The 15,934-nt window shown below is 42.2% G+C and overlaps 2 protein-coding genes across 4 annotated transcripts; both read left to right on the forward strand.

The window, feature by feature from the left end:
* Window positions 1-4,241: 4,241 nt before the first annotated feature.
* LOC102715829 (probable E3 ubiquitin-protein ligase ARI2) lies at window positions 4,242-8,417 on the forward strand. Its single transcript, XM_006649625.3, has 7 exons — window positions 4,242-4,698; window positions 4,788-4,820; window positions 4,950-5,226; window positions 5,847-6,327; window positions 7,085-7,633; window positions 7,696-7,877; window positions 7,964-8,417. The coding sequence occupies exons 1-7, from the start codon at window positions 4,525-4,527 to the stop codon at window positions 8,104-8,106; spliced, it is 1,839 nt and encodes a 612-aa protein (XP_006649688.2). The 5' UTR covers window positions 4,242-4,524; the 3' UTR covers window positions 8,107-8,417.
* Window positions 8,418-11,888: 3,471 nt separating this feature from the next.
* LOC102712793 lies at window positions 11,889-15,836 on the forward strand. 3 transcript variants are annotated; one of them, XM_040521688.1, is made up of 11 exons: window positions 11,889-12,169; window positions 12,246-12,413; window positions 12,589-12,708; window positions 12,978-13,061; window positions 13,385-13,501; window positions 13,613-14,050; window positions 14,163-14,569; window positions 14,652-14,751; window positions 14,836-14,892; window positions 14,991-15,077; window positions 15,248-15,836. In XM_040521688.1, the coding sequence occupies exons 3-11, from the start codon at window positions 12,649-12,651 to the stop codon at window positions 15,731-15,733; spliced, it is 1,836 nt and encodes a 611-aa protein (XP_040377622.1). In that variant the 5' UTR covers window positions 11,889-12,169; window positions 12,246-12,413; window positions 12,589-12,648; the 3' UTR covers window positions 15,734-15,836. The 3 variants fall into 3 exon arrangements, with proteins under 3 accessions (XP_040377622.1, XP_040377621.1, XP_040377623.1); XM_040521687.1 differs by having other exon boundaries at window positions 12,251-12,413; XM_040521689.1 differs by having other exon boundaries at window positions 12,254-12,413.
* Window positions 15,837-15,934: the final 98 nt, after the last annotated feature.

A 15,934-nucleotide genomic window follows, 5' to 3' on the forward strand; every position in this document is an offset into this window, starting at 1 on the left:
TTGGCACTGGATGTCGCTCACGGTGCTCGCGGCTGACGCTAGTAGTAGTGAGAGTTAGCGTGCAGCGCAGGAGGTTGTGCGGGTCAATCGATGTGTGTGTTGTCGCGGCTCTGCTGCTTTTGATTCGGTCGCGAAATCCCTACCCGCGACTCAAGATGCCATTCTATCTGCATCAGATCTCATTACTTCAGAAAACCATAGTTTATGTCACTAGTATGCATCATTCGATCAGGAAATTATTGTGAGGGCGTCGGCCTGCTTGTATCTTCTGAACGGAGGAGCTTTCACGAGCGGCTGCTTGCAGCCGGAACAACGGAACGGGTCTGCCGCCATCTGATTGGAGTTGTTGCCCCCATCAGATGAATAGATGATGCTAGGCATCGTCATCGGCAGAAAGATATATGGATTATATAACGATATTTGCAGCCGGAGCTGATTTATTTGTTGGTAAAGCTCAAGCAATGCGTGAGGTCATCTGTGGACTGCTATATATCAGTAGTTCTGTACTAGTAATAAGAAAATCACCTTGGCTTTGTTCCTCACCACATAGAGAGAGAAAATGTGCACGCAGAATTTTTCATGACGAAGGATCATCTCATCCATTACAATATATTTTCAAAAATTATCATTATCTATATAGTTTTACACATAGCTAGATAATTAAAGTAAAGTACAGTTAGATTTTATATACGCCAATTAAATTCTACTAGTATTTATATAGATACTATTTTCATTCTAAAATGTAGGAACATAATATTGAATGTAAACTATATAAGGCCTTGTTTAGTTCCCAAATTTTTTTCCCAAAAACATCAATCGAATTTTTGGATACCTAAATAAAGTATTAAATATAGATGAATCAAAAAACTAATTGCACAGTTACGAAAGAAATTTTGAGACGAATTTTTGAGCCTAATTAGTCCATGAGTAGCCATAAGTGTTACAATAACCAACATGTACTAATGACGGATTAACTAGGCTCAAAAGATTCGTCTCGCGGTTTCTAGGTTAGCCGTGAAATTTGTTTTTTCATTCGTGTCCAAAAACCCCTTCCGACATCCGGTCAAACATTTGACGTGACACTTCTCCCAAAAATTTTCTCAATCTAAATAACCCCTAAATCAATTTATAGTATTAGTATGTGTCACATCCAATGAGAGTAAAATTATATCTTTTTACAAAAGTATATTTGGATTTCATAAATAACTTTTAACACATATTTCTATAAATATAAATAGAATGGTGGTCTGCACATATTGTGTGGCTAGCATTGTCATGATTGTATCTATACATAAGTTCTTATCTTCATATTGATTATTGTTTATTTTAATTCAAACTTTAGATTTGTCTAAATTATATTTATACATGAAATCCCATTTTACTTTTCTTTATTTCTATTCCCATTTTGTATTTTTATTCTAAATAATAATTGTACATAAACTTTTTCTCTGCGGTATTTTTTTAATCCAAATTTTAGAAACTTCTAAATTATATCTATATTCCGATTATTATCTAAATTTTACTTATTTTAACATGAATTTTATATATTTCCAAATTGCACTTATATATATATGAACCCTTCACTCAATATTAATTATCTATAACTTTAATCTGAATTTTGGATTTTCATAAACTATATTTACACATGGACTCCTTTTACTTTTCTTTATTTTTAATTTCAAAACTATATTTCTAATCAGATTCTATTTTTTGTTTTCCAATTAATGTGAATTTTTTATCCTGTGAGAGCGAACATGATGACCTTCTTTTTCTATATATATATATATAATACATTTATCATCATTATAATCTATACCCATCACATTTTAACAATTTAAATTATCTTTTCCTCACTGGTAATTTCTAGCCTCAGTAGCAACATGATGGTGATGGATGACTGGACAAAATGCAAGTTGGATATCATCCGGAACCTTCTCTTTTATTTATCCCGAAATGTTTGTTTACATCATATTGATAGAGTAGCCCAAAGGCCCCAAATTCAATGGGCTGCACCACTTGGAATTCCAAATATAAATGATTCTGGCCCATCAATTCCTATCACGGTATCTTGGAACAATTACACAATCTATACTCTTGACCAGGTAAAGTTGATGAAATTGACGAAGTTCTAATTTTTCATGATAATTAAGAAGACAAGTAAGAAAAAATTTATCCAAAATTAGTATCGGAAATTGAATTTTTAAAACTTAAAATCATTCTTCCCTCCTAATTTTTGAAGAAAATTAACTAAGACTTTATGTACCCATTTTTACTAATAATATAATAATAATATTTTTTTAATAAAATTCTATTATAACACATGTGCAATATGCTAGTACAGAGCTAAAATTTGCAGGGACAGTAAGCAGTCCTACCTCACTAAAAAAACGGAACAAACGCTAGAGGGAAGAAGAATAACATCAACCATCAGGACTTCTTCTGTATATAGGAATTTTTTAACTCATAAGAGTAGGAAAAGTGAAAGGTTATAAATGTATGCATATATCAACCTACAGTATTTGTTCTAAAAGGTTTGAATGTATGCAAAATTTTCTATGTTTTCTCCCAATAGCTAGCATGAAAGGAAAAAAAATCATTTGGTTTTCATACACTTTATTGCTACGAACCGAATGACACTTAGAAATTAATCCTTACATATTCACGCTGTTTGTTTTTTCTCTACTTTGAACAAGCCTTTAATGAGTCGTCCATTTTAAGAGTGTACAATACGATGTAACATATATGGATGGCAAAATCTCCATCAGAGATCCGCTGGGGACCCACAACAGATAAATTTTTCTCCACGGTGCCCCAAAATGTGTATGAGCCCATCAAATTTCTGTTTTTAAAGCCCAGTAGACACAGTAGACCATTTGTTAGAGCATATATAAACCCTTCTCAAACCTAACTAGCCCTAATTTTTCCTCCCGCCCCACTCATGCAGCCGCCGCACCACAACCACTCCTCGCGACTCACCCGCCGCCACTCCTCGGCACCACATGCGCGTCGCTGCCCCCTCTCCACTCGTCGCCTCTCCTCGCCGCTCGTCGACTGCCGCTGATGCCTCCCTGCTAACCTTCGCCGTCATGCTCGGCTCTGCGCCGACACCACCGCACTCAGCTCCGCCTCCACACCACGTTGTCCACCCTGAGGCCCCGGTCGGGGCCAGGGATCCACCGAGGTTTAGGCCGTTCTTGATTAACCCGGTCCCAACCCACTCCGTTACCAACCCTAGTCTAACATCTTATTTACCCTCTTTTCATATACTATTTTTTTTATCAATGAAACGCTTTTTTAAAGCATATCGATTTATTTTTTTTAAGATAAAAGCATCGCAATTCTAGGTATTTAGGGATTTTCTTCTCCATGCCATCATGTTAGACCTATGGACCACAACACGCACACAGAAGTTGCAAAACAGAAACAATCTTGTTTGATACAAAGGTGGTGCACCATAGGGTAGACAAAAGATTAAAACATATCTAATTTTATGATATAAATAATGCAATTAACTACTACAAAGTTGAAGTTTTACTTTGAAATGTAAAATAATAATATATATTATTTAAAAATATGTTGTTTGGCAGTTCAGAAAACGCACATGTAAAACCTAAGAAATAATATAACAAAATAAACAGTCACATACTCATGATTGGACAGTCCCTAGCTCCAATAAAAATATTTACTTTACGTTTAGCCAGCCAAAAATAGTTATCTAGCAAAGAATACGATTTTGCTTGGTTTGCGCAAAGCATTGGATACTGTCATGGACCAAAAATACTATATCTTGATTTTTATAAAGTATGTGAATTTTTCATAATTTATCTTCAAAGTATTATAGCGTTCCGGCTCATCTTTAGCGCCATGAGACAACCTATCTCATTATCCTTGCCTAAACTTTTTCCCCTCTCGATAAGTTTGTCAGCAACATATTCCATTGAGTCGTCTCTAATTTGGATGGCCTAAATAGATTATTACTTCAAATAACTCCAAAGAATCACGGTGAATGTTAACCTTGTTCTTCACACACCGGTTTTTTCCGAAATTATCGTTCAGTTAACTCCGCCGTATTCGTGACAAGCAGAACGACGAGAGGCGGAGAGGGTGAAAAAGCCGCTTTGCGATGCTAAACGCAGCGAATTGTCCAACGCCAACACTCCAACGGAATCAAAAGCGGGTCGCGGTATCACAACACATCCTCCTGGCAAATTTACATTTTACACCCTCCGTCTCCGCTACTCGTCGCAAACGAGTCCCGCCCCTATTTCCCCCTCTTTCCGGCCGCACCACCACCACCGCCTCCGTTCCTCACTTGCCCCCACCGCCGACTGCGAGCTGCTCCGCCGCCGCCGCCACCCCCACCCCCAATCGGGCGCCGCCCCGCGCCGCGATTGCCCCTCCCGCGTCCGACGCCGCCGGTTCCCCCGACCCAGGGAAGCCCCAGTTTGTTGCAAGCTGTGCACCGCCCGGTGGGGTGGGGGGGGGGGGTTTGATTTGGGGCTGATCTGATCGGCCCCCCGCTAGATGGTGACCCACGCCGAGGATGTCTCGCCGACGGCTTCCTCGTCGGAATTGGAGCAGGAGGACGACGACGATGACTGCTACTTGAGCGATCAGGAGGACGACGCCCTAGAAGAGTCCGTCCTCCAGGTGCTGGAGGACGAACGCGACGAGGATTGCCATTGGTCCTCCACCTCCGTACGCGCCTCGCCGCAGTTTGCCCGTCATCGTATGTTATTCTCTCGGTCCCAATCGCTTCGTTTGTTGATTGGTTCCTTCGCTTGCAGGTGATCACCAAGGAATCCCTCTTGGCGGCGCAGGTGACCCCGTGACCACTACAGCCCTCTTCTTCACATTCACTTTCCGGGGGCGCACGCGATTTCCTGAGATTGACACCATCTCCTTTTCCTTGCCTTGGTAAATTTCTTTTGTTTGTTTGGGATTTGCAGAGGGAGGATCTGAGGAAGGTTATGGAGCTGCTAGGGTTGAGAGAGCACCACGCGCGGACGCTGCTCATCCACTACCGCTGGGATGTTGAAAGGATTTTCGAGCTGCTTGATCAGAAGGGGAGGGACAGACTCTTCTCAGAGGCTGGTATTCCTCTCCAGCCTGCCAATAATGCTGGCTCGCCCTCCTCGACGGAGGTAACCTGCAATGTTTGCTACGATGATGTGCCCCACTCGGACGCCTCTAAGATGGACTGTGGCCACAACTACTGCAATGAATGTAAGCGACGATTATTTGGTGCAAAGGAATTACTATTATGAAGCATTCATCTTTGCATACGCGCTAGTTATATATTTGTATATGCTGTTACATTTAATCATGTTATGCATTTTCTGTACCAAAGCCATTGGGTGAATGCTCCGCCTTTTGACCTCAATGTTAACAAGCAATCGGAAATTCATCCACTATTAGATTGAAGAAGTTGTGGTATTGACTAAATGGCTAACATCTTGTACCCTCATGCTAGAAAGGAAATGGTGGGATATAACAGCTTCTTTTAGCTAGTTTGTATCGTATTCTAGAGCGCTTGGCGTTTCTGCTAAATGCATGAAACTAAACTGTGGGAATGACGTGTACTTTGTTTGCTGGGGTTGGGATGGTGTGTTATCACTTTCTATTTGTAAGAGTAATTATTTACTTCCGGAAAACCATGACATGCTTCAACTTATCCGTAGTCTTCAACACTTTATACCAATATCAAGTATGTCAACTTACTGTCTTGATCTCAGGTTGTAAGTATTGCCATAGAAGATGACATATTGTGGATTAACCTTTTTGCTTATAATAGTTTGTTTCCTGGGTATCTAGCTACTAATCTGTGCATTCCTGCCCCCATTTAGGCTGGACAGGATATTTCATTGTGAAGATAAATGAAGGACAAAGCCGCCGCATCAAGTGCATGGCTCCAAAGTGCAATACTATCTGCGATGAAGCAATAGTTCGTAAGCTAGTAAATGCAAAGCGACCAGATATTGCAGAGCGCTTCGAAAGATTCTTATTGGAATCTTATATCGAGGACAATGATACAGTCAAGTGGTGCCCAAGCACACCGCATTGTGGAAATGCTATACGTGTCAAAGGTGATATTCACTGTGAGGTGGAATGCACATGTGGACGCCAGTTTTGTTTTAATTGCTCCTCAGAAGCGCATTCACCATGTTCCTGTTTGATGTGGGAGCTCTGGATCAAGAAATGCCGTGATGAATCAGAGACCGTGAATTGGATAACAGTAAATACTAAGCCCTGTCCCAAGTGCCACAAACCTGTGGAGAAAAATGGTGGCTGCAATTTGGTTGCATGTATATGTGGGCAAGCATTTTGGTAAGGGTTCTTGTTTTGCTTCGACATTTACAATTTGCATGTTTACCAGTTTCCATTTGCTGGTAGATAATGAGATGCTATTGTTAGCAAATATCGTTGCCCTTTTCTGTTAGATATATTTTATCATACAAACTCAGCATTCCAACCTTTTTCCGTAACTTTATTGCTTTAGGTAAGCTTTAGTGTAACATCCAACTTGCCTTTTTTTCATTAATGATCTCACAGGTTCCACCTGCATTGCTGATAAGTTGAACACATACCTGAACTAAACTAAAAAGTTTATTCTATGTGAAATATATTTCTTCGATACTATTGGTGCAATATGAAATGGTTTATAGTATAACAAGCTAATGGTATTTTTTGAAGTTATATGACTTAAACTTAATTCTATGGGATGGTTCTGTTATGGCCCCTGTGGTGGATGATGCTTCTGTCTAAGCTTGAACCTATTTAGGCACTTCACTTATTGATTAGTTGAACTATTATTGTATTGACAATTTGACCTCTCTAGTAGCTCCCCCTCTCCAGTAACATCACACCAAGAATTTGCAAAATATAGTACTCCTTTCTTTTCAATTTTGCGTCAGTCAAGTACTTGGTGTTAGATGATTGCCGAAACAACATTTTTTGAAGTACCATATTTCATCACCTATATATATTTACTGGTCAATGTCAGGTGCATGTATTTTGTGAGAAATTTCATTTTCACTTGAAAATTTAGTTTGTAGTTATTCTGATTTGATGCTTTTGGATGTAGTTGGTTATGTGGTGGTGCTACTGGTAGGGATCACACTTGGTCAAGTATTAGTGGCCATAGTTGTGGCCGATTCACTGAAGATCAGTCGAAGAAGACAGAGCAAGCTAGGAGAAACCTTTATCGGTATATGCACTACCACAACAGATACAAAGCTCACACTGATTCTCTTAAGCAGGAAGCAAAGCTTAAGGGTGACATCCAGGGGAAGATTTCGATTTCTGAAAACAAGGATTCCAAGATAAAAGATTACTCTTGGGTGATAAATGGATTAAACAGACTTTTCAGATCAAGGCGGGTTCTTTCATATTCTTATCCATTTGCATTCTACATGTTTGGTGATGAGATTTTCAAGGATGAGATGACTCCTGACGAAAGAGAACTGAAGCAAAACCTATTTGAGGACCAGCAACAACAATTAGAATTCAATGTTGAAAGACTATCTGGTTTCCTTGAGAGGGAATTTCAGAATTTTACTGATGATGAGGTTATGGATACAATGAAGCATGTCATCAATCTTTCCACTGTGGTAGACAGACTCTGCAAGCAAATGTAAGAGCTCAACAAGTATATTAGTGTCTGTAAATTACTGTTCTAACTATATTACTTTGCAGGTACCAGTGCATTGAGAATGATTTATTGTATCCGCTGCGCACGCCTCATAATATTGCTCCATACAAATCCAAGGGCCTTGACAGGGCCTCAGAGCTTAATGTTTATTGGGATTCTTCTGAACAAGGTTTGCAATCAATGAAATGCAGTCAAGATGAACACAAGAGTCAGCCTGGTTTTTCTGGTACTTATATTGACATCTTTCATTTCTGTTGCAGCTTAAAATTTTAAATTTCTGGTAGCTGATGCATATTTCAATATGCTCTGTAGGCTCATCTATTCTCGGAAAGCAGCCGCTTGGCTCCAGTTCTAATAACAATGGGCGACCTCCCAAGCGAGAAAGAAATGATGCCCATGGTGGGGCTGCACTTTTTGACCTCAATGTGCCAGCCGAAGTGGCAGACAAGATATGAAACTTAAAATAACTTATAGCACATTCCGTTTCAAGTGTACAGCTGACCTGGGCTTCTTCAGCTACATAAAGGAAAAAACTCTGCTCTTTTTTGTGTCCTTAGGGTGACTACATTGCAAGTTTAAACTGGGGTCTGGGGCTATATAATTCCAACAAATAGGGTAGCGAACAATTCACTTATCCCCTTGTAAATCATGACCAGAATTGATGCCAATGTGCAATGTGCACACTGCATAGCTCTTATAATGCTAAATCTACCCCCGGGCAAGACGATGGCATTTTGGAAGAGAAATTTTGAAATGCCCTTTTGCAGACTTGAAAGGTGGTGATGTATGAAAGCATATTGGAAGTAACTAAGCGATGCTGAGCATCTGGAAATGAATAGGACCAATTGGATGGGTAGGTGCGTATTCTTGGTCTTTCTTGGCTGAGCTAAAACATCTTATATGTCAAATCATTTTCTAGCCAGAGACCAGCTGATCTTTAGGTCAGTGTTGGTTAAAGGTGCGTATTCTTGGTCTTTCTTGGCTGAGCTAAAACATCTTATATGTCAAATCATTTTCTAGCCAGAGACCAGCTGATCTTTAGGTCAGTGTTGGTTAACTTATATATTCAAACTCTCATACCTGGAATCCTGTCAAAATGCCTGAATTCTGATTCTCATCTGTTGAAGTGCTTCGAGATGCGCGAGTGAAGCGCTTCAAGATGCAAATCTCAGTCCCTGTTCAGGATAGGTTTTCTTCTCTTGTTTCATCCTGGAGTCTTTGGATTATTTGCCACAACCTGTACTAGCTAAGAATCACATAAAATCTTCAAGTCAATCGTTGGATAAAGCGTAGCACCTAGCCTAGCCTTTCTTTCTAGAACCCTTGCAAGGGACAAGCAATACGGTGACCCATCGGAATCGACGACGATGTACTCGTACAGCGAGCTGGACTTTTGGGAAATTTTGTGCGTGAAAGAACTCTCTATGTTGTCCTCTCCTCTCCTGTCTCGTGCTGGTCCATTCGTCTCAAGGTCACGCTTGCTACTGAACTCTACTCTACCCAGCCCATTGACTTCGTCAATAAGACACCATTGCCATCGTACTATTGTAGGGGTCCTTTGCTCTGCTACTGCTGTGGTTTGATAATTTTACTCTGACAGCTTGGAAAACCGATGAGAAGAATCTTTCTGGATCTCCGGCTGGGCCTTGAGAGGGTTCATGCATAATCAAATAGTCTGGAGCTGGTTTCCTATTTTTGCATTGGCAGCATTGCCAATTGCCAACACATATATGCAGTTTCCTACTGCTCTCTCTCTTCACCTACTCTTTCTACAACTATTTTTTTACCTCCAGTAGATGGACATAGTGTTGGAATTATCAAAGAGAGGAGGGTCCAAGAGCACATGAAACCTCGAGCATGTCTGTCGCAGGATGTTTCTTTAATCAACCCCACTGAGATTTGATTAGCGAGGAAATTAGCTTTCTCAAGGTTCCTTTTGTCATCATTAACCTGCACGGCTTCCCTAGTCGTCATTGGCAGCATCATTGTATCCTAGTAGTCGAGAAAACAATCATTGTAACTATGCATGCATCTCTGAGCTGGGAGAAAGAGCACAACAGCGTGCGTGCCCTCTCCTCTCCTGGGTGACCTGCCTCCTCTCTTCTCTTGCATGAGAGTTGCCTTAACAAGTGGCTAGGTTGCAGGAGCTGTCTTCTCGATGGCTAACACGTTCACAAAAATAATGGAGTAAACAAGGGCCAAATTTGGTTGTCCGGTATCCTTCACTCCGATGTGATAAATTCTAATGGTACAGTACTCAGTACTCACATTGCAGAAGTAAGCAACTATTCCTATCATTTCCTTTACAGCGGTTTTATAGCATGGATGATTCACATACACACAAAAAGAGGTTCCAAAACTTAGGCCTAATAAGTTTTTTTTGTAAAAAACATATTTAGTTAAAATATGAAAAACTCAAGAAATTTATTTTTTTTAAAAAAAATACTTTTTAGCTACACATCATTTGTCATAAAGCTTATAAGCCGACATCTTAATTTGAATACGAGAATCTAATTTTGAATTTGATTTGAGGATTTTTTATCATCATAGTTTTTTTCAAATATTTATTTTTAAGTCGTTAAGAATACATATATAAAAATTTTACCTGAAATATTTTTTTACTAATAAGCCCTCCTACAGCTTATCAGTTGTATACCAAATGATATGGTGGTGTTGTCCTGTCATGCTAAGTTGCCAGCATAGACTGATAGACGGCGGCAAAGAAAATGTTAAGATCTAACAAATAAATTTGACAGATTTATTATTTAATCTATATTTAAAAAGTTACTCCAATCCATGCGTGCACCACATGTGCTGTTGGGTTGTGGTGCTGTTTCTGCATCCTGTTTCCAGAACAGTGGAGGCAGGCCAAGTGAGGCCAAAGCCACAGCCTAACCACACTGGGATCTTTAGGCCACCCCGAACCTCTCAAAGATTCTGTGACAAACAACTACGCTCCGTTTGGGGCCTGGATGGGGTGCCACATTAGGGATAGTGCTGGGCAATGGGGGCATCTACCAATACAATTGCAAACCGATGTACCCTTCCATGTAGCGTTTGTCATGTATGCTCACCGTGCTACTTGCCACAAATAAAGCACTTTAGGGGATGAATTGGCACAATCAAACCATGTGTGCGTTGCCGGCGTAGCGTGCTGGTTCTTTTCGTGTTTGGCACAGACACAAGCAGCCGTGTGTGAAAACTGTGAGACGCAACAGTAACCGGGATGCATCACAGTTAACCAGATTAGATGCATTGTTTGCTGAATGATTAACTAATTAGGGTTTATATGAACAGGATGTAATAGCAACTAGCAGCAGCAGTGCAGGACGGTGGCTGTGACGATCCTGTGACTTGCGAGTACTGGGTGGTATAGCAGCTCTCAGTGGTGTGCACTGCGGCTGCTGCACTGATAGACAGTAAGATATGTGACCGTGTCACATGACCTGCCAAAAATTTTCTTTTGGACTTTGGAGGAGGCAGGGCAAGGGCAAGAGAGCGCCTCTTTCCAGGCGAAAAGATGACAAATTCACCGAGCCAGACACCCCTTCACCAGCGGCAGAACTGGTGTGGCCTGCACATTTCCTTGGCTGCTTCTGTGGCCTTCCAATGTAACTCCATGCCTTCTCCGCACACACTTGCCACTGCCCATGGTGTTACTGGCGTAGTCTTGCGGACACACAGGACGAAGCTCCATCAATTACCGGAGCAGAGTCGGTCACAGGTCAAAGAAAAGACATGCATGCCGCTGTCCTTTCTCTGCTGCCGCAATTTTATCTGCATATGAGCTGCTCATCATTGTAGGATAGGGAACACAGAGCGGTTGCATAAAGACGCTGAAACTATACCGTCGTTTGCATTGAGAAACGGCAAAAGTTTACTCGAATTTGGAGACATTTTTGTGTTAGAAAATGGAGGAAATGGAAAACTCATGTGTTGACATCTAAGTATGCTAACTATTGCATGCCCTTCAAGCTAGTGTGGCAGGTGGGACAGGCTTATAATGTGGCAGAAGATTAGGTTATATATTCACCATCTGATCTGATGTAACTGGGGTAAAAATGTCAGCCACTTTGGGTAAGTAAATTTTTCCTTTTGTGCATAAATAACTGGAATCAACCAGATCTGGATGGAATAGAGTGAAGCCTTTTTTCTGAGCTCTCTCATCTCTATCTTGCATAAAAAAGAAACGAAGTTGGTAAGTTTCAGGACAGGCATAAATATATCTTCCCACCATAAACAAAGTATCAGAATAGCCGGACAGGATCGATGCTGCATGATATTGATATAAGAGCTTCAGCAGTAGGGACAGTACTGCTAGTACAAGTAGTACCTCAAGTTCATCACCTCATCCCCCTACAAGAGAAAGGGGCCTTAGAAGAAGCAACTTTTACACAAGAAAAGAGAGAGGAAAAAGGTATCAAGAGCTCAAAGGCTCAAAGACTTTATTAGGTGATCAACTCCACAGCAGCAACAACTCCAGTCTCCCACTTCCTCTGGATGATTTCATCTGCAAAGGTGAGATGCCTCCCCTTTCCATGCAGTCTCTACCCTGCATCATGTGCTCCTTTTAGTTCTCTAACACACAGTGTAGTTCAGCAGTTACAGAGTTCAACTCTTCGCTTAGATAAGCTCACCTGTGCAAAGATCAGAGAGGAGGAACCCTTCTTGAGCTCAGTGGTGCAGTGCAGGAGTGCAGTGGAGTTGTTCCCTTGTAGGCTCCTCCCCTAACCGGCTCAATGTATCATAGCCGCTCCAAGAGGTGAGCACCCTGTGGTACTTTTATGCAGTTGTAGCAAGCTTGTAACTATGCTTTCAGTTCCCTGGTTGGAAATCACTGGCTTCAACCTTCAAGTAAAGCTTCTAGCGCTTTACTTCTTGTTGCCAAGTTACAGATACTGATCTCTGACCAGATGCCATGATTCTACATGTTTTAGATAGGAGCACTTCTTGGGTAATGATCTTGACGAATTTGCGTCGGCAGTGATTCTGTTAGAATGCTCAGAATGGACAGCACGGATTCGCCTTCCTCAAGATACAATGCTCAGCAGCTACAGGTAATTTACCAGTCATGGAGATAAAATGGCTTGTTACGTCCTGCTCCATCGTTCATTCTCTTGATTTCAGGCATAGGACTGTCATTTTTACTGGTAAATTTTTACGATTGAATTTTGCCCTCTTTTCCCCTTCAATTTCTGATCCATTTTGGTCTGCACAAGATCAGTATACAACTTTACTGACCCAAAATATACCCTTTCTTCACTCGAAAAACCAAAATATCTCATCTTTCCCCCTCACATCTTCTCCTTTTTTTTGTTCATGCAAGAATGCCAGAGAACTAAAGGATCAGAACAGCAACAATAAGAGGTTGTCCCGTACTACAAAGCTCCCATGCTCTTTGACACAAGAGGTAAGAAGTAGTTATGGAGAGTATTGCACAAATTTTCCGGTTTTGTGTTCGGCATAGTGTGCGATGCATGGACTACTTTATCAGTGTAAACATTTTAATGATGTGAATTTTAAGATTCAGTTGGGAAGTCGTAGTACAGAGTTCCGTAACAGGCATTCATTCCTGCATTGCTAGAGTTGGAGACATCCTAATTTTGAGTAGTGCAAAGGACAGGGTAGCCCTTATTTCGTCCTGCCCAAAGTGTAGTACCAAGACTAAAGAATTAGTTCTACTGTAATAATGTTACTACAAGTTGGTTTTGATACGTAGAGTTAGCTCTGCAGGTCCGACACCTTGAGAAGCGACTAAATGACCAATTTGCTATGCGGCGTGCTCTAGAGAAAGCATTAGGTTACAAGCCTTGTGCCATTCATTCATCCAATGAGAGCTGCATTCCAAAGGTAAAGTTTTCCTTTCCCCTTTTCCTCAATTGTGTCACAAACTTTTCTGATGGCAGTTTTTTCCAGTTGCTGATCCAAAGCCATTGTTTTTTTCTTCTCATGTTGTCTCAGCATACTGAAGAACTAATAAAAGAGATTGCTGTACTAGAGCTAGAGGTCATATGCTTGGAGCAACATCTCCTAGCACTCTATCGGAAGGCCTTTGATCAACAATTTTCCAGCGCGACTTCTGATTGTGACATGGAAACGAATAAGCAGCCAGCAAGGTCATTCTCAGGTATACTCACAGGATCTTCAGAGCTGGATTTCTCAACCCCAAGGAAACACCAACTCATGCAGTCCAGTGGCATGGTCCTGGCACGCAAGTCTACACCGACGGCTCTCACTAGTGAAACTAGCACTTCACATTACAATGAGAAGACCAGTATCGGACGCAGCCATTCCTCACTCCTGCAGCGATCGATTTGCTCAGCTAGAGTGTCTCCTTCAGCAAACAATCTTGCTAGGGCTCTGAAACCATGCCATACTTTGCCTCTGTCCTTTGTTGAGGTGCGGGACGATGTCTGAAAACTCTCTTTCTGTTTGACCTATTATGGTTGCTATATGATCTCTGCTGTATGCTTTGGAATGATGCTGATACTGACATGATTGTAATGACTAGGAGGGCAAGTGCATGGATCCGGGCATTGTGAGCCTAGCGGATATCCTAGGGACCAGGATAGCAGATCATGTTCCTCAAACACCTAACAAAATATCCGAGGACATGATCAAATGCATTGCTTCCATATACATGAAAATCAGGGACTTCCCTGCCGTGCAACATCCTTTCTTCCCCTCACCATGCTCGTCATTTTCATCAGCGAGTGGGCTCTCTTCCAAATATACTGGGGATATATGGAGCCCCAGATGTAGGAAAGAGGGGTACATTGAGGCCTGGCAAGATGATGCATTAGGCACCGGTGAATCAAGATATTTCAGTCAGCAGTATGATTCTGTGATTGAGGTGTCTGCTCTTTGCAAGGGGGCTCAGAGGTCTGCCGATGTTAAAGACATCCTGCACAAATACAAGTGAGTAATGCTCATGACATACTGGAAATGATCCAGAAATCTACTTGCTGAATATTAAAGATATTACCCTGCACTTCTACAGGTCTCTTGTACAGCTACTAGAGAGCGTTGATCTCAACGGAATGAAAAATGAAGAAAAACTTGCTTTCTGGATCAATGTGCATAATGCCATGATGATGCATGTAAACTACTTTCTTAACCTAAATCTGTGTATCTTTCTATGTTTATTCACTTTGGTGGGGTCTAATGTTGACGATTTCTTTTAGGCCCATATAGAATACGGGATTCCACAGAGTAACAGCAAGAGAGTATTGCTTACTAAGGTGGAAACATCCTCAAACTGCGATTTCTCAGATCGAATTATATGCAAGTATCTCATTCCCTCTGAAATTAAAATCTGGCAACAACTTCTGCATCACAGGTATCCTACCTCATCAGTGGCCAGAGAGTAAACCCAGAGTTGATCGAGTACCAGATCCTACGTTGCCGAGTGCACTCTCCTGCACAGGTTTGTTCCACTTCCTGCATTTTACCACCAACCCTTCCTGAAATTTTGCAAAAAGCTAGTTCAGTTTGATCTGCTTGGCAAAATTTTGCCAGCTTGCATTACAGTTACAGATGAGATGATCACCTGGTAGTAGTTGCATTACACATCCTGCTTCGATTTGAGTTGTGCAGTGGCTGAGACTACTCCTGTACCCAAAATGGAAGTCCAAGGAGAAGGAAGACCTGCAAGGGTTCGCCGTCGACCGGCCGGAGCCGCTGGTGCACTTCGCGCTGTCATCGGGGAGCCACTCCGACCCGATGGTTCGGCTGTACCGGCCGGACCGGCTGCTCCAGCAGCTGGAAGCGGCCAGGGACGAGTTCATCCGCGCCAACGTCGTCGTCCGCGGCAGCCGGCGCGGGCGCAGGGTGCTCCTCCTCCTCCCGAAGCTCCTCGAGCCGTACTCGAGGGACGCCGGCCTGGGCGCGCACGACCTGCTCCGCGCGGTGGACTCGTGCCTCCCGGAGACGCTCCGTCCGGCAGCGCAGCAGGCCGTGCGGCCGCGCGGCGGCGGCGGCGGCGTCGAGTGGCGGCCCCACAACCCAGCCTTCCGGTACCTGCTCGCGCGGGACCTCGTGGGCCCGCCCGCTCCCACGGCCCACCTGTCGTCATCCACGTAGCTAACGGCCCAATTCACGACGTGCAAAAATGTACAGCCACGCATTTGTAAACCTGTAGAGTTGTCTTCGATTGAAATTCTAGCTAAAATTTGGGCCGGCCCAACAAATTTGGAAAGTGTGTACGGCTAAATGGGCCAAAAGAGACCGTAGCTTTTAGGCCATGCGATGATTTTTTACATGTGGCTCTTTTATAAAAACTTA

Source organism: Oryza brachyantha, chromosome 3 (assembly GCF_000231095.2).
Source record: "Oryza brachyantha chromosome 3, ObraRS2, whole genome shotgun sequence".
NCBI lineage: Eukaryota > Viridiplantae > Streptophyta > Magnoliopsida > Poales > Poaceae > Oryza > Oryza brachyantha.

What these genes read in the sequence shown, in the direction of transcription:
- LOC102715829 (XM_006649625.3), top strand. Translation starts at nt 4,525, where the DNA reads ATGGTGACCCACGCCGAGGATGTCTCGCCGACGGCTTCCTCGTCGGAA. An exon ending in ATATGTGGGCAAGCATTTTG is followed by an intron (nt 6,328 to 7,084) that starts GTAAGGGTTCTT and finishes TTTTGGATGTAG; the next exon opens with TTGGTTATGTGGTGGTGCTA. An exon ending in GAGTCAGCCTGGTTTTTCTG is followed by an intron (nt 7,878 to 7,963) that starts GTACTTATATTG and finishes TATGCTCTGTAG; the next exon opens with GCTCATCTATTCTCGGAAAG.
- LOC102712793 (XM_040521688.1), top strand. Translation starts at nt 12,649, where the DNA reads ATGCTCAGAATGGACAGCACGGATTCGCCTTCCTCAAGATACAATGCT. An exon ending in CATGCTCTTTGACACAAGAG is followed by an intron (nt 13,062 to 13,384) that starts GTAAGAAGTAGT and finishes TTAGCTCTGCAG; the next exon opens with GTCCGACACCTTGAGAAGCG. An exon ending in AGAGAGTATTGCTTACTAAG is followed by an intron (nt 14,893 to 14,990) that starts GTGGAAACATCC and finishes TCTGCATCACAG; the next exon opens with GTATCCTACCTCATCAGTGG.